The sequence below is a fragment of the Macrosteles quadrilineatus genome, unplaced genomic scaffold (assembly GCF_028750875.1).
Source record: "Macrosteles quadrilineatus isolate MER2022 unplaced genomic scaffold, UCM_ALF_1.0 Scaffold_9__3_contigs__length_116548681, whole genome shotgun sequence".
In the NCBI taxonomy this organism is placed as follows: domain Eukaryota; kingdom Metazoa; phylum Arthropoda; class Insecta; order Hemiptera; family Cicadellidae; genus Macrosteles; species Macrosteles quadrilineatus.
Window position 1 is genome coordinate 23,013,398 of NW_026542602.1, and position 24,738 is coordinate 23,038,135.

Genomic DNA, 24,738 nt, shown 5'->3' on the forward strand with positions numbered 1-24,738 from the left:
GACATCACTTTTATTGCCAGACCCTTGAGAATCTCAATCCCTGCATTCAGGTTTCAAATGAAAACTTTAAATGGGCCACATTTTACAAGGCGCACACAAAGTTAATCTAAGGAATAAAAAGCAAACAAAAACTATGGTGTTTAAAAAAATGAAACTTTAATACCAACAATAAAAAATGATGACAATTCTAGTCAAAGTTACATGCGCTAACACATTTATTTTGGTTTTGAAATGCAACAATACAGTACTTAAAGCAAAGATATGGTGAAAATACTCGATTCAGGAACATAACAAATTTTACAGCAGGATAAAGTTCCATTTGTGGAATTGCGTTAGGTAAATGCACTTTAGTCGACCTCCTCGATGGTCGGGCCTGAGCCGGCACCAGCGCCAGGGGCTGCTCCTGCTCCAGGTGCGCCAGGGAAGCCACCAGGCATGCCACCAGCACCAGGAGGCACTCCACCAGCGCCCTGGTACAACTTGGTGATGATTGGGTTGCACAGAGCCTCCAACTCCTTCTGCTTATGCTCATACTCTTCCTTCTCAGCCAGCTGGTTGGCGTCCAGCCAGCGGATCACTTCGTTGCACTTGTCCAGGATGGTGGTCTTGTCAGCCTCTGTGATCTTGTCCTGTGAACACGATAATTTTAAAACTCAAGACTATTTATTAAATAAATTACTTTTTATCAGTTGATAGTAAAGAGTTTTTGGTATGAATTATTATTTAATGATTCATTTATAAAGTTAATGGCACATACTGAAGAAATCCAACCACCCAGATGTGATTAGACCCTATCCAGATAATCAAAAATCTGGATGATTGGATTCTTCAAAGCAAAAGTACATAACAGTGGCACTAAGTAGGTGACTCATTACCCACCTAACAATACATCACTATGATAGACTCAAACACAATTAGCACATTAAATTAGCAGCTAGCTCAGAGAATTAAGAAACAGTTGATACATGCAATAGTACACTTAAGTGGTTAATTGTCGTCCCCACCTCCTCTTTTTCCCCCCTAGGTATCACATACTACCGCACCAATACCGTAAGGAGACCCTGTGCGCTACAACTGCTGTACAACAATGCATTGAGGCCTTTCCATCTCTTCCTTGCTCGGTACAAGTACATTTCCACACCAACATACCAGAGCTAAAAGCGCACTGTTGTCCCATAAGCTTGTATCCTCTGTATTTAACTTCTCTGTGCAGCAAGTACAATGTACTACCACATACAACAAGGAACTTATTATTTTGGTTACATCTATTCATTTTTTCTCTTCGAGGTGATCTCGTAACTATTAGTAATGATAGGTAGGTAGTTATCCACCGGATGATTTAAATTTAGAAAAGTTCTGATGTACTCTGCTTGCTTGCTGTTCCTTTTGAAAAGGGAAAACTTATATTTTGTGGGACAAAGAGTAATTATTGAAAACCATTCATACAGGCATGTATCTGGAATGATGGTTTCACATCTCAGAAACAATGGTTTTCATCATAATGTTTAACCATGCTACATCATTAAGATAAATAAAAAAAATTGTGTAAAAGAACCAGCTTGTGTCAAAACCTTCTGAGATTGTGATAAAAAGATTGTAAAAAAAACCCATAAAAATTGCCCAACCTTTAAACAATGTTATGTACACAATTAATATCAACAATTACCTTAAGTTTCTCATCTTCCATGGTACTCTTCATGTTGAAGCAGTAGGATTCAAGAGCGTTCTTTGCAGCAATCACAGACTTCTGCTTCTCATCCTCTGCCTTGTACTTCTCAGCGTCGTTCACCATCCTCTCAATCTCCTCCTTGCTGAGACGTCCCTTGTCGTTGGTGATGGTAATTTTGTTCTCCTTGCCGGTGGATTTCTCCACAGCCGTGACGTTCAAGATACCGTTGGCATCAATGTCGAAGGTGACCTCAATCTGAGGTACACCTCTTGGTGCTGGAGGAATTCCAGTCAGTTCAAATTTTCCCAAGAGGTTGTTATCCTTGGTCATTGCACGCTCACCCTCATACACCTGGATCAAGACACCAGGTTGGTTGTCTGAGTAAGTGGTGAAGGTCTGGGTCTGCTTTGTAGGAATGGTGGTATTCCTCTTGATAAGAACAGTCATGACACCTCCAGCTGTCTCAATACCAAGCGAGAGAGGAGTGACGTCTAGCAGAAGCAGGTCTTGTACTTCCTCAGACTTGTCTCCGTGCAAGATAGCGGCTTGGACAGCAGCTCCGTACGCCACAGCCTCATCAGGGTTGATGGATTTGTTCAGCTCCTTTCCGTTGAAGAAGTCCTGCAGGAGTTTCTGGACTTTGGGGATCCTCGTGGAACCACCGACCAGAACAATGTCATGGATCTGGGCCTTGTCCATCTTGGCATCCCTTAGAGACTTCTCAACGGGTTCCATTGTGCTTCGGAAAAGATCAGCGTTCAACTCTTCGAAACGGGCTCGGGTAATGGAAGTGTAAAAGTCGATTCCCTCATAAAGTGAGTCAATTTCGATGCTGGCCTGAGTTGAGGAAGAGAGGGTTCGCTTCGCTCTCTCACATGCTGTTCTCAACCTTCGTAGAGCTCTCTTGTTTTGTGTAAGGTCCTTCTTGTACTTCCTCTTGAACTCTTGTACAAAGTGGTTGACCATTCGGTTGTCGAAGTCCTCACCCCCCAAGTGGGTGTCTCCAGCTGTGGACTTGACTTCAAAGATACCATCTTCTATAGTTAAGATGGAGACATCGAAGGTTCCACCACCCAAATCAAAGATCAAGACGTTACGTTCTCCTGAACCCTAAAAAAATAAAACTTTGAAAATCAACAAGCAAACTTGTAACATAACATGGTGTATAAGAAGGCCCTGGAGTAACATTATGAATTATGCTGAGTTGAAGTGACACATGGTTTGATAAAATATACATGTAAGTGTCTAAATAAAATTATAGGCTATTGAAAAAGGAATTTTAAAATCAGCTTCCTGTTCTACTAAGCATTTAAAAGAAGCCCCACCATTTCTCGGGGAAATATCAAACTAATAGTGCTGTGTCGCTGTGTGCTTTTAAGGGTGTACGTAATTCTTTAATTGGGGAAGTTAATGGTGTATCAATTCCTTCTATAAAGTGTTCATAAGCTTCCTATGCTTTTACCCTCAAAATAAAAAAGCTGCTGTTAATAATAGCTTTCACCGATAAAATATAGTATGGACACCCCTATTAAGTGAAACAAAGCTTCAACTCAACCTTTCACACGTTTTTTGCCAATGAGTATAAGGAGCTTTATCTAAACCCCAAATTAAGGTCGTCAAATTGATAATCTGAGAATCACTATTAGCCTTAACTCAGTCACAGTCACGATAATTTTTGCTGATTTAAATGACAACAATAATATACCATAAAATACAAGGTTAAGGGTGTAGCATAGAGCACAAGGGCCTAGGTTTGTAGGATTTTTTGAGAGGATAGCAGGCTTACGTGAATGGAAAAGAGTCCAAACTGGCACAGGAAACACATCACTTTACAACTATCGATATAAACAAAGAATTAGAATATTTCCCTGTCACTGACAGCATTTTCAACAAAGGAAGAGAGTTTTCTAAATTTGGACATGTAGAAAACTCTATCTTCCTTAGTTGAAAAATGCTGTCAGTGACAGTGAAATATTCTAATGTTTTGTGTATTATAGTTGTAAAGTTTTGTGTTTCCTGTGCCAGTTTGGACTCTTTCCCATTAAGGTAAGCCTGCTATCCTCTCAAAAAAACCTACCATAAAATACAAACAAGGATATGCATGCAAACTACTATCATAACGCTAAACTACTAACAAACGACTATTAGATACTGAAGTAGACGTCCCATCTATATGGACCAACTGTAGCCAGTTTTTGTTAAAAAAGAATGTGGTTGTGTGAGCCAGTTACAAAATGCGCTAGTGACTAAAACACTATTTTCTACTTAATTTTTTGTTGCTGGCTAAATTGATGAGTCGTAACAGTTGCTATAGCTCACAAGTAATTACACTAGTTTTAATTGGTAAAAGAGATTGTGTATTCGACAGAAATCAGTATTTTAGATCAGCACAATCTGCTAGTAGCTCACATCAACTACGACAATTTTGGTTAAAAAAACAGGCGACAACTTTAACATGGGGATGGAACGTCTAGTTGTATTAATAGTCAAAACTACCAACTAGAAAGAAAATGAATGTTCAAGGGTCCTTACAGATACCTTCTTGTCGAGCCCGTAGGCGATGGCTGCCGCAGTGGGCTCGTTGATGATCCTGAGCACGTTGAGCCCAGCGATTGCCCCCGAGTCCTTGGTGGCCTGACGCTGAGAGTCGTTGAAGTAGGCAGGAACTGTGATGACAGCGTTGGTCACTGTCTTGCCAAGGTAGGCTTCAGCGGTCTCCTTCATCTTGGTGAGCACCATAGATGACACCTGGAAACAGGATCAGCAGGGATGAGTAACACTAGCATGACAGTTTGTACCAAATATGAGTCTATAAGCTAACTGTGCAAGTTAACTATACGTTAGGTTAGAATCTCCAATAAAATTACATTACTAGATTCCAAAGTGTATAATGAAGATTAACTTTTCATCGCTAAATTCTGATTATTGAATAAGCAAATTTCTAATTTAAAAGGCAATTGAATTGTTGGCAAGACCACCACAACAAGACTTAAGACCAGAATTCTATCTAGGATCCCCCTGAATTTGATCAATGATTCAATCCAATTCAATTTGCTATTACATGAAAGTCACCCATATAATTTTTGTTCAAATTCACATTATTTATGTCTGATATCTGCATAAATAACTAGTTCCTGAATTAAAAACAGCCTATTTAACTTTAAATCTCAAAAAGCCGAATACCATTCATCATTTCCAGCCTTTGAATATTTTAACCCAATCTTTCAATAGTAGCCTATTCATTGCATGGAATGACAGTGTATACCTTCCAAGGACACTTCTCCCTATTTTAGTATTCATTCTTTAACAAATCTGCAAACTCATTTCAGTTAGGGTTCCATGGTTTTAATTCTTTACAAATATTAGAGTAGACATATGATTACTATTTACCTCCATGTTATTATATTTTTAGTAAAAAATATTTGGAACAAGTTATTACGTTGAATCCCTACGGTTTAAGTATGGAATTTAATTTATCCTGTAACAGTTTGTTTTAAATTGAAAAAGTGAATTACAAACCTCTTCAGGGTAGAAAGTCTTGTCCTCTCCCTTGTAAGAAACTTTGATCTTGGGCTTGGTGTTGTCATTGATGACTTCGAATGGCCAGTGCTTCATGTCGGACTGGACTGTGTGGTCATCAAACTTGCGACCGATTAACCTCTTGGCATCTGTAAAACATCACATTTGTCATGTATTATGAAATCAAATACGTAAGTTACCTTCTATTTCATGGAATCGTTATGAATCACAACATTCTTTGTAGGCCTATAGAAATAATTTTCAAAATACCAGGTTGAAATTAGATTGAGTGCCCGTTGGTTATTTAAAGAAAATGCTGGAAAATTGCAAGAAAAAATCACAACGACTCTAGCATTAAAAAAAAATTAAATAGAGTTCATTACATTGTCAGACTACCTAAATGGACCAAGAGCATCAGAAAAACAGCTTGTGCTTAACCTTAAGCACGCACACGCTCTTTTTTAACACTGGAGCGTGGGCGGGGGTCTAGTGGGCCCTCAAATAAAAATGGGCATACAACAGTTTTTGATATTTAACTCTTTAAATTTTGGACTATAGGTATTCATTTTTCCATATTGTTACGTAAATTGTACCTATACTTTTTTATTTATTTAAAAAAGTATAATATTTTTAATAAACCATGGAAGCAGTAAATATGTCATGAGTATATACATTTCCTGGTTTATAGAAAATATTGTACAAAAAATTAAAAACATTCTTTAATAATGTGTGTTTTTTTCTAACATAGGCCTACTCGTACTGTGGTTGGTGTAGAAGTTCTTTTAAACACACTTTACAAATATTTTACATTTGTCCCTGGTACATTGGTTTTTTTTTTTTTTTTTTTGGGGGGGGGGGTTTACACTTAAATTTGATCTTGGTCTTGGCCTCTTTATGTCGTTTGTAGACGATGTACCACGCCTTTTCAGTGGAATCTATGGTTTGACATTTCCATCCAATTGGTTTACAGATACTATGTTTTTTAGACAAAATTTCAATACTATTAAAATTATAATAATAAAGTATAACGTTATTAATAGCCTACTAATTATGATGATAAAACTGAGACACTATGACGCGCACGGGGGTACACTTGACACCCCAATGAACACAGTACCGGTATTACAAGCATGCGCATGGGGGTATGCCAGACCCAGGGTGGTGATAACAGGTCAGTTGCTTGTCTAGTCAAACAACCCTGAGCCAGGTGATGGCATATGCTATTTTAGGCAGCTACTGTTATGCTCACCAGGTTTGCCATCAAACTTGTAAAATTATAACAAAATTATTGTACGTGGGGGTATGATATACTCCCACGCACACAGTAAAGGCTTAAGAAACATGGGTACATAAAAAATTTTTTCCAGCCATGGAGGAAATTGTAATAAGCCTATTGAAGTGATTTGTAAGCCTAAGAGCTGTAATAAGACATATAATAACTCACCGAAGATTGTGTTGTTGGGGTTCATCGCAACCTGGTTCTTGGCGGCATCTCCGATGAGACGCTCAGTGTCTGTGAAAGCGACATAACTGGGAGTCGTCCTGTTTCCCTGATCGTTTGCGATGATTTCTACTTTTCCGTGTTGAAACACACCCACACAGGAGTAGGTGGTTCCAAGATCAATACCAATAGCGGGTGCCTTTGCCATTTTAAATATTCAAGTTTGTCTAGAACAAAAACAACATGATACAATACAATTGTGATGTTAATAAGCTTAATTAATAATTAATTGAATAAGAACGCTACCACAAGGGAAACCCAACAACAATGCGCTCATGTATTGAGGGTATTGCAATGACTTCCTGCAGGTGTTTTTAACTTTTTTTATTTAGTCTAGAAAAAAATCACAATCAAAATAAAGTCTCGTCTCAAAGAACAAGATTTGAAATTTCCCGAAATTTCGAGACCCGTCTATACATTTTTTTTAGGTTAGCACATACGCGAGAGGGCACTTGCGGAGGCTTTATCCGCAATAAAGCAATTAGGCCCTGTATGTTAACATAAAAAAGTATAACTTAAGCCTAAGTAGAATTTATAAGAAACAAAAATCTAGACAGGGCGAGTGACACGGAGAAAACCTCCACAACTTAACCACTATTCGTATCTCAGACTAAACCCAGGAGAAGTGTGGGTAACGTTTTGGGATGTGGTACACACATTAAGTAGACACACACCAATTTAGTTTTAAGTAACTTATTTAGTAATTTTTTTACAATATAGCAACGTGCTTTAGTTTAAGCTTAACTCCGCAAGCACGTCTTTTGAGGGTCAAACTAATTTTCATAAAGAACTTGGAATGTAAAAATTCACTTTTAATTATTTGGTGTTTTTTAAACCTGCAATGGTGACATGATTTTGTGGCTTCAACTGGTAACGTCAGTCTGTGAGACCAGTTTTTACATAGGCCTTGACTAAATATTTAATTTTTTTTTTTTTTTCTTTGCCTAATTCTTTTCTTTCCTGATAATGCTTTTAAGCATTAGGAAGTTATGTAACTTACATGGTAGGCCTAATACAAGTGCAAACATATTTTGAAGGGGGGAAAAAATATTACATTGCTAACACGGAAAAGAAATTCAGTAATTTTAACCTAACAAAAAAACCAAATATCTGTAACATTTTTGTAATTGTAAGGGTTAATCTTAAAACTAAATGAATGGTTTGAAAATCAGGAAAAAATGGTTGGGCTAAATACCTAGCAGTACCCAGTACCTAATAGTTAGTTATGCTAAGTACCTAAACAAATTTTGGTGACGTTTGTCTGAAGGATCGTATAATTGTTTAATGTTCATATAATTAAACTTAGTAACTTAAGCACCGTACAGTAACTTAACGTCAAAAAATGAAAGAAAGGTAAGCAGGGGTGCCCATCCCCCCTTAGACTCATGACGCACCCCCCCCCCCCAATTGAGCAACAGCCCCCCCCCCAATAAATGAGGTACACAACAAATGAGAAACATTATTCCCCGCCCAGCACTATTTGTAAAACTAAAATAAGTTTTATACATTTTTTTAGATATTAAAAATTCAAACCCAGTTTGAATTTTATAAATAAAGTTTTATAAATAAATTTTACAACTATATAAATAAAGTTATAGTTTTGTCTATACATTGCTCAGAATTATACATGTTTTGGTTTATTTTTACGTTTTATACATTGAAGAAGTTGAAACATGTCTTATCTCAATTTATGTCCGTCTGTCACGGCCCAGAATGCGTTTTACCTTTACGCAGCCTACTCTAAAGAAAACTAGAGTAGGTACCGATTATGATTCTTAATGGTTTAATTGTATTCACAGGAGTGTCCTTAGCCATTAAAACATGGCCTCACTATTTTGGAAATAAAATAACGGACGATCAAAAACCCAATTTTGTGTGATTTTTCTAGTTTTTTCTCCATGTTTACTACATACGTCATTTATGAAATATTAATAATCTGTTTAGAGAACACGTCATATATGAAATTACGAACAGCTATTTTGATAAAGATTCATTTTTCTAGCTGTCACTGATATTTTTACAAAAATAAACGTTGTTTACGAATTTACGAATAATACTGTTTAGGCCCTAACCATTTCCGATCACGTTTGTAAGCAAATCCAAAACCAAGTGAGATAATTAACCGTGTGGCTTTAGCTTAAATAACGGGTTTGATTTATCACGGGTACTAATATATGTAACTGTAAATTTAAAAAATAAATAACTAGCCATCATCCAGGTCGGGAACCTGAGATTCTGTGTGTATCAAGTTGCACTTGAATTTTGATTAGGTACCGGGAAAAGACCGTACGTGAATCAGTGTTGTACAGGACTGGAAAACTTATCTTTCTATATAAATAGAATTAGAGTATTATAAATCACCTCAATTTAAGGAATTTTTTATGCCAGAATAGCTATATAGCGTTCGTAACCTCTGCTTAACGAATTGTCAGCGTCTTTTTCTTGATATAACGACCCCCTCTCCCTCCCTTTGGAAACATCTCAGCTCCTTCGATGAAAATTAAATGGAAACAACGCTTGCGCTTGCGCCAACAATCGTCTGCTCCGTTTTACACTTCTGTCTGCTGTGCGCTATGTTACAACAGATTTCAGATACAACAGCTGGGGTATGATGACGATATAATGCTTAGTAAACTGTGATTAGTAACCATGGTAACTTTAGTTAGGCTGTGATTGGGCAATGAGTAGGCCTAAATATGGAGACTTGTTGAATTTGTGCATGAATTGAAGAAAAATAACTTATAAATAACAGAATAACAAAGAAAAAGAATAACAAGATTGTTCTCGTTTCATTCTTTTTTTAAGAGTGTTTTTATTATCTCTAAATATAATTTTACACCTTTTTATTACTTAGCTATCAACTCCTATGCTGTGATACAGCACCTACCGGTAGGCTATCTTTCTATCATGAGCAGTAGCTTTTATAACTATAACACTTTCTAAAGGTTCCTTTAATATTTACGTTATTTATAGCAATGCAGTGTTTGGCTAGTTATTAGTTGTGTTTGAGCACAGAAAACGTTTGAGTTAGCTATAATTTTAAACGATGCCGTTTGTACAACTGAACCAAGATAAATGATTTGAAATGTAAGTTACAATAATAATGTTATTGCACAATAATAATCATTGTGCAATATTGAATTTCGTTTATAAAAATGCAAATCGTGACGTTAATGGCTGTTTACCGCGTTTTAATGGGTTTGTCATCTATTTTTATCCTATATTGGATTAACCGTATTTTTCATTACCCACTACCCCCTCTCTATTAACTCAGGTAATCGAGTACTGTATCTACACAATAGTGTAAAGTATTGTAGCCTATGCTACTTGATTGTATTTTAACTAGCTTTATGTCAACAAAGCGTTCTGGGCTAAGTCGCGGTGTAGCTGGACGTGTCTGTACCACGCGTTATCTGTTATCTATTACAGCAGTTGAGCCATTCCGTACCCTCCCTCTTAGATCTCACTTCTTGCTAATCTTGAATAATAACTTCCTACACGAATCCTAAACTATCAGTAAATGCTATTTTTACTAATTGAATGAAATAATATAACTATTGTCATTAATTAATCGACTTTCTATCTGGTGACTTCGTAATATATTTTTTATTGTCGTCACGTTGAACACTGTTGCAATTAACTTTAGCCCCCCCCATTTTAATTTTTTGAACCCCCCCCAAGAATTTCAATGACGCAGTCTGCGTCACAGCCCCCCCTTGTGGGCACCCCTGAGGTAAGTTATTAGCCTACTAACTTATGTAGGCCTATAATGAATTTAGCCTTTCGGGGAAAATACATTTGCCAGAACACAATAACTAATGTTGACGTCGGTGTACCAGACTGATCACACTTTCGGTGACGTTTTTGCAGGGGACTGTTGAAAGCTGCTGCGCACTACCACTTAACCTCAAAATTCCACCCTAGCAGCTGGAGTGACTGTATTTAACCCTTTCGCCGCCACAATTTCTAAGTGGTTGCATGTCAAAACCGCCATTCGCTAAGTCCATTTTTTGGTCAAGCGCAATGTTTTGATTAACAAGCTCTATCTCCTGTTTCTTTGGGCATAGAACAATAATTCTTTTTTTGTTAGATTAGTTATAAATTTGTCTTTAAATTAATATACAATTTATTGGGTTGGATTTGGTTTTTTATTTACGTACATATTAAAAATATGTTTTGCAATACGGGCCAATACCACCAAATGGGATAATTTAGGCTAAGGAAATTTTTTGTAACTAATATTTTCAAATTTACTTCTAATAGCCTATTGGTTTTTTAGGTTGGAGAACAGACCGGTCACGCTAACTTAACCTCCCACAAAAAATTAATTAAAGACATTTTATGCAAACTGCTGACAGAATGTCTCCTTAAATAAACTAGCCTATTTTAGGAATAACATGTAATTATTTCCCAATTCAATAATTTAAACCTTTAAAAGTTAGTAAATGGTGTTGAAGTTGGAAGTGTATTATAATTTGATACCTAATACCTATAATATAGTCGTTGGAAAATATTTTTAAATAACGAATTTACTATTGTGAGATGTGAATTCATCAGTTTTATGTAAATACATATTTATTATAAAAATTTATTACCTTCCTTTGGTAAGTATTTTTACCCCGTGACCGGCCTGTGGCAGACGTTAGCAGACTTGACCGGCTGGTAACAACAGTGACCGTTTGGAAAACTTACGTGACATACTGTACAACTAAAAGTTAAGTTCAAGGGAACATAATAATCTAGGCATTACAATAAATCAGCATCTAAAAAAATAATCTTAATTTCAAATACGCTCTGGACAATGGGAATAGATGCACATGCAGTTATTATGTCACGACCCCAATTACCAAAGTTCACAACAAAAATTGAATTATAATTGGCCTATATATTTAAAATGACAAAATTGTATCAACTGAACAGTGTTTAACAATACTAGGTATATATAATGTTTGAATCTTTAATCATAAATTGAAGTACTACATCCTCACTTTTACCGATACAAGAAATCACTATTAATATAAAAAAAGATAAAGAGGATATTTTTTTTAATTACCGTATCCAAAATGCAAAGACAACATCTGTCAATCTCAATTTGTTTAAATCCTGTAGTTTTATGTTATATTGTTAAACATAAAGCTAAAATAATGGTTTGTAAACATAGCATCATTTTGATTGGTAAATGTTTACCGATCACGTGACCGATATGTCCGTGACCGGTCTGTATTTTCGAGACACTATTTTTTATAGTCGTTCAGTTAAGATTTGTAGGCTAACCACGTTTTGAGGTCAAGTTTAGTTCTTCTTGTTAACCTTTTATGATAGGTACATTTAGATTTTTCATGAAATAATAATATGTTATGATTTATAAGTGTGACCGTATTGTTTGTGAATTGAGGTACTAAGTAATTCTTAGCTGGTTTTGTAGATATTTGAAGAAATCTATTTAACTTTCACGCAAACAACTATACTTGTATCCAACTGTAAGACGTTAGAACCATAGAACCAGTGATTCCCGCTCTTTTTAACGGCGCACTTTTTTCTGTACGCTCCATTAGTTTTACGCGTCTTTGACTCACGGACGTTCGGAGACTTACCTTTCAATTAGAAAAAAAACCGTTTTGACACTCAACTTTTTCCAGACAGATGTTAGCGTGTAGAAGTATGATTTACGTTGGAATTGGTTATTACAATTTCAAAACCAAATACTTAGGCTTAAAAAGTTAAGTTATAACTTAAAATTTTTACAATAAACCTCAAGCATAGATTCAAAAGGAATTGTAAGTTTAGGGAATAAGTTATATCGGAATATCAGGCCTAATAATAAGTCATCGTACACAATTTAATTGTCGATCGCCAAAAAACAGCTGTTTTTGTTGTCAGGTGACCAAAACTTTCCATCACCAAAATATATTTAGAACCCTCTATTTAGTGTTTCAAACTAAGTTACGTTTCTCGCTATTTACATGTTTTATAACTTATAACTTATTTTACATGAAAAATAATCCTCAGAATTTATCTTTCTAATGGTAGGTAACTCAACTTATAATCGACCAGCGCCACCGAGGACTCGCGTTTTAGTGGTCGATAATCGACCCTTGCCAGATCAAGGGTTAAGATAGCCTAAGTTAAGTTACCCTTCTGTCGGGCGCATTGATTTTCAAACACTAAAGGGCCCTCACGGAAGTTACCTCCGGGAGTACAAAAACTATGCAATGATGAGTAAAAAACATTTTCATAGCAATAAAACTGTAAGAAAAATCTTTTTATAAGTTATTACACTATTACTTTTAAGTAGGCTAGGCTATAGTACAAGTTATCAAATAGAAAATGTTATAAACAAATAAAAATACGTAACTTAAGTGTTCTGGATAAAAAAAAATTTACTTTTTGTACTTATACAGTACTATCGTATGTTAGAAAACAAATTTGAATATTGTATGACATAAAAAAAGCGTACATAGTCTAATAAAAATTATAATTTTGTACAAGGACAAATCATTCAATCAAAGCTCTCAGACAAAAATTGCATCAATGTATGACATAAAAACACCTATATGGTATTATGAAAAAAGATACTATAATTTTAATTGACAGTAAGGAAAACTTACTTTGTCAAAGCTTTTTAGAAAAAATTGCAATGGTGTTTGAGAATAAAACATCTACTGTATTGTCTAATGCAAAAAATTATTCGTTAGAAAGACCACACATTTTGTCAAAGCTCTTTTTCTTAAAAAAAGAAGCTTAAGTTAGCCTACCTGACTCACGCACCATTAGTTCTTTCTTTTAAATGTTGTTCCTTGTCCTCCCTTTCAACACTAGCCAACAATCTCGCAATTAGTTCTTCTTCATCCATTCTATAATATCGCTAAATAAGGTCAAACACAAGGGCGCACACGGAACTAGGCTCCGGGAAACCCGATACATCACAGGGCGCTCACGGAAGCTACTTCCAGTACTGTAACTTAGTGACGCAAACCACCCCCCAAGGTCGACTGACAACTGGGAAAGGGGTAACTTAAGAGTAAGAAACCGATTCCGCAAAAGTGGTTCGTGAGGTAAATCAGGCCACAGCCCTGCTGAACACATGGTTTTTATAACGAAAAAAGTAGTGACCTCGAGGTAACTTCCGTGATGCGCCCGATTAAAGGTTAATTATTAACTCAAACAAAAAAAATCCTTTTGATAACTTAGGCCTAGTCATCTCTCAGTTCAACACTTAGGCCTAGTTTAATTTAAGTTACAGGATGACTCATGACTTTCTGTGATAACTTAGGCCTACCTGGTGCCCCTAGACTAAGTTAACTTTAACACGTTTGCGGCGACACGTCAAATGGCGTGCGTATCTCCAGTGCGGCGCAGCCCTCAGCGTCGAACGAACCCAATTGCCGCGTGTGATTGGCTTTCCAATTTCGGTCTGACAAATAGCAAATAACGTGCGAGGATGTCCTGCTTTACAACGAGAGTCGACGTTGTTCGCCAAACACCCACAGATAGCAGCACTGCTTGGAACGTAGCTGGTCCCATTGGAATTATATTGCCAAATGGAGGGATAAAGACGGGACAAAAAGTCGATTTTGAGATTGCCAGACGGGGATTTTACGGGGAAATTTACTACCAACCTACACCACAACAAAATACAGTATACTATTGAGCAGTGCTGTGCGAGGTTTCAAGTTTCTAGCTCTAATCCTGGCTTAAAAATAACAAATCATTTCGTACTGCTATGCAGCTTGGGAGCGATCGCACCCACCAGGATGGCATTAGGGTTCCGTATGGGAGCGATCGCTCCCAAGCCGCCGCGAACGTGTTGAAGTTTAACCCTAGCAGTGGCCAATGTTAGAAGTGGGGAATAACCAACCCATTTTGGCGATTTTGCAGACCATTTTTTGAAAATTCGTAAAAATTCAACCGTACAAGTAAACCTAGCCAACCTCATATTCATTTTGTTCGGAAAGAACAGGAGAATCTAGAAATAGTAATATCATAATGATTTAGACAGTGTATTTTATCGGTAAAGTGAAAAAAATAAAAAAAAATGAATTTTTTTTTGAAATTTCAAAAGCGGCCTCTGCATTTTTTTTCTACGGATTTTTTTATGGGAAATTCATTATATACATTTTGTAGACAATCTAATTCCCTACATAGAAATATATAACATGTTAGGAAAATATTTTTTTTTATAAGTTTTTGGGGCGAAATATAATGACAAACGGAGAATTGAAAAAATTGAAAGCCGTGCAGTGTTAGTTTATGTTGTAAAAAGTTCTATAATATATGTGTATACTAATAATGATATATACATGTTTGTAAAGCTAATGAAGTAAGGAATCAAAAAAAGTCATAAAGTTTATGGTAAAAATAATTTTTTACCTATAAACATACGTATATAAAATAATGTTTTTATATTTTAGCGATTTCTCGAGAAAAAAATTCACAGTACTTAGTACCTATACAACTTTTGTACCAAATTTGTTTACTTCAAACCAACATAATAATCTTGTAGTGTATTCAAATACCTACATAAAAATGTATAACATGTTAGAAATATTTTTTTTTTGTAGGTACGTAATAGGGACATAATAATACAATAACCGCAAAACCGCAAATAAGTGTAAACAATAGCCTACAGTGTTTGCTTGTGTTGTGAAACATTATGTAGGCTGATGATATGTAGCCTACATATTTGTAAAGCTAATGAAGTAAGGAATCCAAAAAAGTCATAAAGTTTATGGTAAAAATAATTTGTTACCTATAAACATACGTATATAAAATAATGTTTTTATATTTTAGCGATTTCTCGAGAAAAAAATTCACAGTACTTAGTATACAACTTTTGTACCAAATTTGTTTACTTCAAACCAACATAATAATCTTGTAGTGTATTCAATTACCTACATAAAAATGTATAACATGTTAGAAATATTTTTTTTGTAGGTACGTAATAGGGACATAATAATACAATAACCGCAAAACCGCAAATAAGTGTAAACTATAGCCTACAGTGTTTGCTTGTGTTGTGAAACATTATGTAGGCTGATGATATGTAGCCTACATATTTGTAAAGCTAATGAAGTAAGGAATCCAAAAAAGTCATAAGTATGATGGTAAAAAGTTATTTTCACCTATGATTATGTATCAATTTGAAAACGTTTTGAATTTTTTGCGCATTTCGAGAAAATGGAGTGTACAGTATTTAGTAGCCTATATAATTTTTTTACCAAATTTTTTACACCCAAACCAATATAAACATTTTGTAGTGTATTCATTTACCTTTATAAAAATGTATAACACCTTGGGTAAATCATTATATAGCATATATAGCACCTCTGAATGTCAGAATCGTCATTTTTGAACATGATGCTAACAAAATACAGTAGTAGGCCTATTTAGTATAGGCTATAACTTTTTTACAAAATTGTTTACCCCCAAACCATTATAAACATGTTGTAGTGTATTCATTTACCTTTATAAAAATGTATAACACCTTGGGTATATCATTATATAGGTACAACAATCTCTGAATGTCAGAATCGTCATTTTAGGACATGATGCTAACAAAATACAACCTTTTATGAACACTATTTCACACAATTCAGTAATATTTATGCATGAAGATTACTGTTATACACACACACAACACTTCACTAACACTAACACTACGAACTAATAACATATTTAGTAATAAATCGCGGATAAAACTATTACCGGCAACAACACAAACAAACAATGGCAATACAAGACAGCTGACAGACTGTAGCAAGCAGTCACTAATGACTCACTTGTCGTCTACATGCGAGCATACAGAAATAACCCTGAGTGCAGGGCTGCCACTCTCTGAATCTAAATTTCTTCCTCTAAAATACTATATGACTAGTAATAATAACTTTCACTGTATATAATTCGTATTTTCCATACTGTCACCAGACGACTGTTGGCCATTTGTTAGAAATTTCGAAAACAGCTGTTTTCATAAAATCGTACCGATTGTGCAATCAATATTTAGTTATAAATATCACTACCACAATGAAGATAAAATCAATGGCTATCCAGTGGTACCACCCGCAAAATCCCAAGACGAAAATTACCCGAGCAGGGTAATGCCAAACAAGACGTGTTTTGCCAGTTCCCAAGTGTCGGCTGCAAAAGTCGTACCGCGCCAAAATTTCATTTGATTTCTAATCGTCGTGACATTGTTATATACCTGCTACAGGGTTTGTTTATGTAATCAAATGAAAGTTCAGAATATGATCTTTCGAATGGTATATATATTATTCTCATCTGAGTTGATTGTAAGTGTTTTTTTACCGTTAACAAAATTTCGGCCCATACCGTCACCAGACGACATTGGCCATTCTAAGCATCAACGTCATACCGTCACCAGGCGACGGTTGGCCACTGCTAGGGTTAACAATAACTTACTTGGCCTATTTACTTAGGCTTACTTATCAAAGACAAAGACATTTAACTTTTTTAAGTTATCTTCCTAAACGTTTTGTGAAATTATAGAACTAGGACCCTAGGTCTAATAGACCCATTATTAAAAAAAGCTTATTCCCTTTATGGGAAATTCGCTAAAAATCTCTGAGGCCTAAGTTACAGTTGAAGAAGTAACTTACTGAGCCCTATTTTAAGTTAACTTAACTAAATTTTAAATGGAATTAAGTTAACTTAGTTAAGATACAGAGTTTAGCAAAAACAACCTAGGTGTCACTGAAAATAGGCTAACCAAGTTAGCCAAGGCCATGTGCTTCAAACCAACCAAAGTACTTTATCGTTGGTTTGAAGCACATTAAAGTTAAGTTACATGTAGGTCTAGGTAAGTTATGTACTCTGGTTAGTTTAAATATATATAGGCCTATGGTTGAAGATAAAAACAGAAACGATAGAGAAGTTTCATAGAAGATGCCATATAAGTACATCTACTAACTGTGCAAGTTATAATGGCCCCCAAAACTGAAGGCCGAATCGCCATAGTTGTTGATCAAGTCAATCGCGCAATAGGCTTAACTTATCATTTTATCTAGGCCTAAGTTAATTAACATTTTAAATTCACTAACCTTATTACACACAATAACCATTTTAAACTATTGTTCAAAGTTATAAAAACTAAATAAGTTAGGCCTACTTTCCGGTTGCGGTCTTTGAATGAGAAATCGATCACGCTAAATAGGTTAGCAGCACCGTTTACGATCGCGTTAAAGCCTGTACGAAAATATAATTACGCATCATAAAAAGTAATAGATGAAAAAATTATATTATACAAACAATTGTTAAATTGAAATGACAGTTAAAAAGGAAAGTGTGACATTAATTTTTCTAACTCACTTTGTCTCGGTCTTGGCGTGCTTCTTGTTCAATGGCGAACGTCGAAAGAACGATCTAGAAAATGAGGCACGGCACGAGCATCACGGGAATAGCGCGTCATCGCATGAGGGCGGAACCTTCGCTCGGCATAATGGAAGGTCAATGATTGGCGGGAACTTCAAAACGTCACTGTCGTCGAGAATATTCTACCTACATTACGTCATCACCGATAATAACAGGCCGACTATCGTACTCTAATTTGTGTGCGTAAATGCGTTTATTTTTTTATTATTTCAATTTTGATAGTAATAATATTACAGTTTCTTTTGCCTATTTATTGTTAACTGGAAGTTAAATTGATAATTTAGCAACCATACTTCACTGTACAGCTTACTTTACCCAACCAACAAATATGACAATGTTCCTTGTGTCACAAATGATCCTTGTAAAAAGATATACCGTACATTCGTTTTCCTTGCCTCCCCTACGACTCATTATTACAGTATGAAGATTACGTAGGCCTACTCCCTAAATCTAACTGCATTGATATTTCTTGTCTTTTTGGGGGGAGGGTTAAAAGTAATATTGAGGCGACCTTATCATCATGATCATCATTGCACTATGTCATAAAATCATACACAAGAGAAGCATTGGGTTCAGGGACCTCAAAACGAAATACCCCCGCCGCAGTAAACCTGCAGACTAAGCGAATTTCAACTTGTCTGATTACATTTTTACTCAAATATTTCCATAAATAAATAAGACTAAGACATATTTATTCCCTATTTAAATAACATTAGATTTAACGAGTGCTTAGGTTTGCTGCTATGGGGAAGGTAAAAAGTGTTTTTTGACCATACATCAATAGTATAAGATGAATTAAATAAATTTGACAAATTCTATCAATATATATCCATAAACAAGTAAACTACAACAATTTCATTTTCTCCATAAGAATAACATAGGAATTTTAAATTACGCTATTTTTGAATATTCTCCGTGACCGTTCGGCATACAACGGCGCTTCAATATACTAAATTATTTATTTTTTTAAGCTCTACAAAACGGTTTGAAAGAAATTGCAAAATTTTATGTTTTTAGGGTCAAAAATGGGAAAACCCCATTTTTACCCCATAAACCCCCCCCCCCCCATAAACCCCCTTCCCAAGGTCCAATTATGCTGGATCACGAACTCGTTTGAATAAACTTTAACGGACACACACACACACACACACACATATATATATATATATGAATTTAATGAATGGTGTTTTTGGCCTCTAGGGACCTCAAAATGAAAAATTAAATCGGTCCCGGGTCCAGGTCTTACCATGAGTACTGCGGTCATAGATTATTCCCTATATGGGAAATTCACTAAAAGTAAATCGGTCCCGGGTCGGTCCAGGTCTTACCAAAAGACCTACGGTAATAGCTTATTCCCTATACAAAATTCGCTAAAACGTATTAAAACCATATAACTTATAATCAATCAAATTCTGCATTAAATCAACAAAAACTCTTACTTTATATACTTATAACTCCGTGGTGTCACCAACGAAGGATTAAACCAGTTATTCCATAAGCAGGATTTATATATGGTATTTATATATGGCCTGGGACTGAAACGGGATGCGGGATGAAAGAGGATTTTCAGCTCTGATATGACTAGCGAATTTCCCATATAGGGAATTTTAAGCTATTATCGTTGTAGGTCTCATAGTAAGACCTAGACACAGGACCGATTTACTTTTTTCATTTTGAGGTCCCCAGAGGCCAAAAACACCCTCCGTTCAAATTCATATATATATATATAGTCTATATATATTTGTCGGTTAGTGCGATAACTCGAGCAAAAATTATGCGATTTTGATGAAATTAGGTACGGTACAAAACGTGTAAACCTATGTTAATTTGAACGAGTTCGCGAACCAGCATGATTGGACTATGGGGGGTTTTATGGGGTAAAAATTACATTTTCCCATTTTTTACTCTAAAATCATAACATTTTACAATTTCTTTCCAGACCAATTTGTAGAGCTTAAAAAAAGAAATAATTTTGTATTATTAAAGCCTTGTATGCCTTCTTAACTGTTACGGAGGTAATTAAAAAAAACTTTAAATTTAAAATTCCCATATTATTCTTATGGAGAATTAATAAACGGTTGTAGTTTGCTTGTTTGTTGACATATTTGCTTAGTCTGCAGGTTTGCTGTGTCGGGGGTATTTATTATAAGTGTGACAAATCTATTGTAGTCTACTTATTATATTTAATGGCAAATAAAGACTTACGGCTTTCCTTTTCGTGTCAAAAAAGATGGTAGGTAAGTCAATTCCTTCTTTAATGCATAATCGTAACTGCAATAAGTCCTTTGAAAGTAGGTTACCTTAAGTTGGGTTGGATTAGGTAAGGTTTTAAAAAAATTAGGTTCTAATCAACTGAATTGTCAAGTAGTTTATGTTACCCACAGACTGTTGAGTTACTGTAAGTTTACAACTAAAACACAGGGGAAAACATTGCAAGATTAATAACATATTTTTAAAATATTTTTTTTTTTTCAACTTTAAAGAGCTTACCTTCCTTAACATATAAGTTAATTCAACCTAACTTTAAATTACCGGTACTTAAAACAGCCCCTTATTCTTACACCTTTGAAATAGGCTATTTTACATCATGTAGGCCTACCAATATCTATTCTATATATAGTTCAGTTTTAAATCTTTGTACAACTAAATCTAGAGTTCTACTGGACCGATTTTATTAATTAATGGGTCGTTGGAAAGTTTAATTACAGTAGTGTAGATTTGCAAATAATTATGAAAGTTTGTTTTTGTTATGATTTATGGTGAAAAAAAACATGTTTTCCATAAGAAATACATTGAAAACAGTGTTTTGCACATGTTTTATTTGGGTGAGACTTTTGGCTGCCTTTTTTGAGTGTTTCCAAGAAGTGTAGGCCTAACATAGTATCAATTTGTAGGAATTTTTTTCTCTTTCAGAATATCACCTTCCACTTTATTCAATTTCCTCACTATAAAAGTTATTACCAAAAAAAGCTAAGCAACCTCCGAATTTAGAGTAATTAGAAAATACTGAGTTAGGGATATTTTTGTAAAACTTTGTACAACTAAATCTAGACTTCTACTGGACCGATTTTGTTAATTAATGGGCCATTGGAAAGCCCAACTCATGTAGATTTGCAAATTATTATAAAAGTGTGATATTAAATATTTGTGGTAAAAATGTAAAAATAACAAAAATACATTAAAAACTGTTTTTTTTCAAGTTTCTATTTGTAGCCAGCTTTTGGCTGCCTTTATTAAGCATTTCATTCAAGAAATGCTTAGTAGTTATTTGTAGTAAATTTTATTCTCTTTCAGAATGTAACATCCACTTTGGTCAATTTCTCCTCCATTTAAAAGTTATTGGCAATAATCTAAGTGATCTCCAAATTTATAGTGGTGAGAAAATACTGAACCTAGATATATTTTTGTTAACTGTTAACATTTGTACAACTAAATCTAGACTTCTACCGGACCAATTTTGTTACTTAATAGGGGGTTGGAAAGCCTAATTCGTGTAAATTTGCAAATAATTATGAAAGTTTGATTTTATTACATAGGGCTATTTGAGGTAAAACAATAAAAATAAACAATATTACATTTAAAATGCCTTTTTTCCAAGTTTATATTTCCAAGTTTGTATTTGTAGCCAACTTTAGGCTGCCTTTATTGAGTATTTGCCAGAAATAGGCCTACATAATATTAATTTGTAAAATTTTATTCCCTATCTATCAGAATATCACCTTCCACTTGGGTCGATTTCCTCACTATTTCAAAGTTATTTGCAAAAAGGCTAAACAACCTCCAAATTTATAGAGATATTTTTTTTACTTAACTTTGTAGAATTAAATCTACAGTTCCATTTGACAGATTTTATTAAATAGCCTTATAGGTCAATGGAATGCTTCATTCATGTAGATTTGCAAATAATTAGATTTTTGTTGGCAGTTTTAACTGCAGTAAGCTCGTTTTTAGCCCAGAAATAAACTATTTACAAAGTTTGAAGAAAATTGTCAAAGCCGTTTTCGAGATCTTTGTCCAAGCAAGTATACAAGCAAACATTGTTCATATTAGAATATAGGATTATGAAAGTTTGATTTTTTTATGATTTATGGCTGTAATGGATTTGCCAGTATGCATCATCTTATCATATGAAACATGTGTTGATAATTTAACAGCTGATATTGTATTGTTGTATTGTTAGGCTATTTCAGTAATTTTTCGTTGATTGCATGTTGTTGTTCACAATTTGCATTTGTGGTGAAAGAGTGTTCAAGAGATGGAAATTATCGTTGTTTTCCAGCAACGGTTGTAACGATAACGCAGCTGCCCAATGACGTGTTGCGGCAATCTGTTATTCGCCCGATGTTGCGGCGTTTAGTTATCGTTGTCGATTGATCAGTACAATTTCTTAGTTGTTGTAGTCGGGAGTCGTGCGTTGTCCAGACAGGATGTGTTATTCTAAATCTAGTTCGTTTCCGAAGTTATCATTGCTCTGGTAGTGTTGCAGCAACGGCACTAATGGCAGTGCATGTTTTCGTTTTCGTTGTCCGCGCGGCTTTCCTGCAACATGGTGTAGATAGATACGTTACCGTATTAGAATAACAGGGAGTTCTCCGCAACGTGTTGCCACGGCCTCAACACTGTTATTCAATCCTGTTTTGTTAACCCTTTTAGTGCCAACGTCCTGTTTTACGGACGTCTTGAAATACAGTGCAATAGTGCCAACGTCCTCTTAAACGGATGTGAGCACGGGCGTTCGAAAAGTGCCAACGTCCGTTTAACAGGACGTTGCTAGTTTCGGTCGAAAAATACCAATGGCCGTTTTTAAGGACGTCTGATAAAAAGCCCATACATGGGTTAAAAATTACAAAAACTTCCACACCATTGTAATTGTTGTTATCAGAAAGTAATGTTCTTTTGTATAACACCGAATATAGCCTAGTATATATTTTCACAGTAATATCGCGATGGCAGAGTAACAAAGTTGCTCTATGTCAGATGGTGACGTCAGGACTATGACACAATGTCAGCTGGTGGACGAGTTTGTTTGTTTTTGTGTTGATTCTGTGTGTTTGTTTACCGGATCGTTGTGGTTAATTGTTGTTAAAATTGTTGCGTTTGCATTGCCAAGAGTACTCAAAGTGGAGGAAAAAGAAAGAAATCTACTTATGTGTAGGAATTGCAAAAAAGGATTACACGCAAAATGCTTCCCGTTTCATCGTTGTTGAGTTGTATATTAGGCCTATTGAGGCTATGTACATATATATATTTTTAGACTAATAACAATTTGAACTTTTAATTTTTTATTGCTTCACATTTAGTTAGTGCATGCTTTACGCCAAGGCCTAATATGTCTTGAAATATTTCAATAGCCTATAGGACTAGTCAAGAAGAACCCTGAACTTTTTGCAAAATGCGACAAATGTGCGGAAAAAACATAGTTTTACATTTTTTTGTATAGGCCTAGGCTAATTCAGTTATTTTTTTACCGGTACCTACAATGATGAAATTTCAAATCTAAGTAGAGATAGTAGTTTGAAATCAAATGGCACATGAGAAGTGAAATTAAAAAAAATTTTAAGACTAACTTATGCGGAGCATGCTGAATGAATTATTTACGATTTTTTTCAAAGTAAGTAGCCTATGTTATAAATGTAAATTTATAAACATAAAGGTGTTACTTGCATGTGCATGTTATTTTTTACATTATACTTGGTGGTTTTATCATTAAAATAAAACTAATTTGGTTAAAATAGCCTAGGCCTATCTTGTAAAATAACGAAGCTATATTTTTTTTTTTGTAAAATCTTGTAAAAATGCCCAAAATTGCATGAAATTTTTACTGCGTCCATATAGAAAATATGTGGTATTTGGGTTGCGACTTTTTCTTGGATAGAAGGTATGTGTGGTAACAACTTTAAAAAAAATTTCTGGCACTAAAAGGGTTAAATAACGCCCATCTCTAGTGTGTTTCAACTTATGTTGTGTGTGTTTCTAAAGTTTATGTGCTTTTAATCTGTAACCATTAATATTAGTGAGAAAAGTGGTAACTTACATGGATTTTATAACTGTTATTTTTCAAGAGACCGTTGTATTCAACCACAATGGGATCTGTTCCTAGTATTTGAATAACGCACAGGATACGCATCCGGCAGTTACTGTCATAAGCGGCTGCACTTTAACTTACTTTAGGTCCTACACTCTTTCGAATGAAAATATCGATTGATAAGTTATATCGAATAATCAATTGTTTCATTCGATATATCGTTTGGTTAGTTAGGTAAGGTTAACCAAAAGATAGGATCGAATTAAACAATCGAATAATCAATATTTTCATTCGAATGAGTGTAGGACCTAAAGTAAAGTGCAGCCCATTAAGTTAAAGTTACCGATGAGATTCAAACCAGGAACCTCTTGCATAGCAGCCGAGCACTCTATCCACTACACCATGAACACCGATGGCTGAAAGGCAAGTTACAGGCTAACTCATGGAAGACAACACTGAGGTTGGCAAAAATAGAAACTTCATACTAACTAAATTAGGCCTAGGCTGGTAACTTAAAAGACGTTTTAACCTACCTTGTTTAATGATAATAGATTGCAGATATCTTGCTTGCTATTCTAAAGCTGCTTAAGTATCGCCCAGACGCCCGCACAACTCAACTCAATTGGACGTAGTTAT

At 35.1% G+C, this 24,738-nt stretch overlaps 1 protein-coding gene across 3 annotated transcripts; it reads right to left on the reverse strand.

Annotated features, from left to right (window-relative positions):
* Nucleotides 1-132: 132 nt before the first annotated feature.
* LOC129004172 (heat shock 70 kDa protein cognate 4) lies at nucleotides 133-24,738 on the reverse strand. 3 transcript variants are annotated; one of them, XM_054432629.1, is made up of 6 exons: nucleotides 24,636-24,738; nucleotides 6,633-6,856; nucleotides 5,189-5,337; nucleotides 4,208-4,417; nucleotides 1,667-2,779; nucleotides 133-629 (listed from the first exon to the last, which is right to left on the reverse strand). In XM_054432629.1, exons 2-6 carry the CDS (start codon nucleotides 6,835-6,837, stop codon nucleotides 348-350), a joined length of 1,959 nt encoding a protein of 652 aa, XP_054288604.1. In that variant the 5' UTR covers nucleotides 6,838-6,856; nucleotides 24,636-24,738; the 3' UTR covers nucleotides 133-347. The 3 variants fall into 3 exon arrangements, with proteins under 3 accessions (XP_054288604.1, XP_054288602.1, XP_054288603.1); XM_054432627.1 differs by having other exon boundaries at nucleotides 4,202-4,417; XM_054432628.1 differs by lacking the exon at nucleotides 24,636-24,738 and adding an exon at nucleotides 18,015-18,101 and having other exon boundaries at nucleotides 4,202-4,417.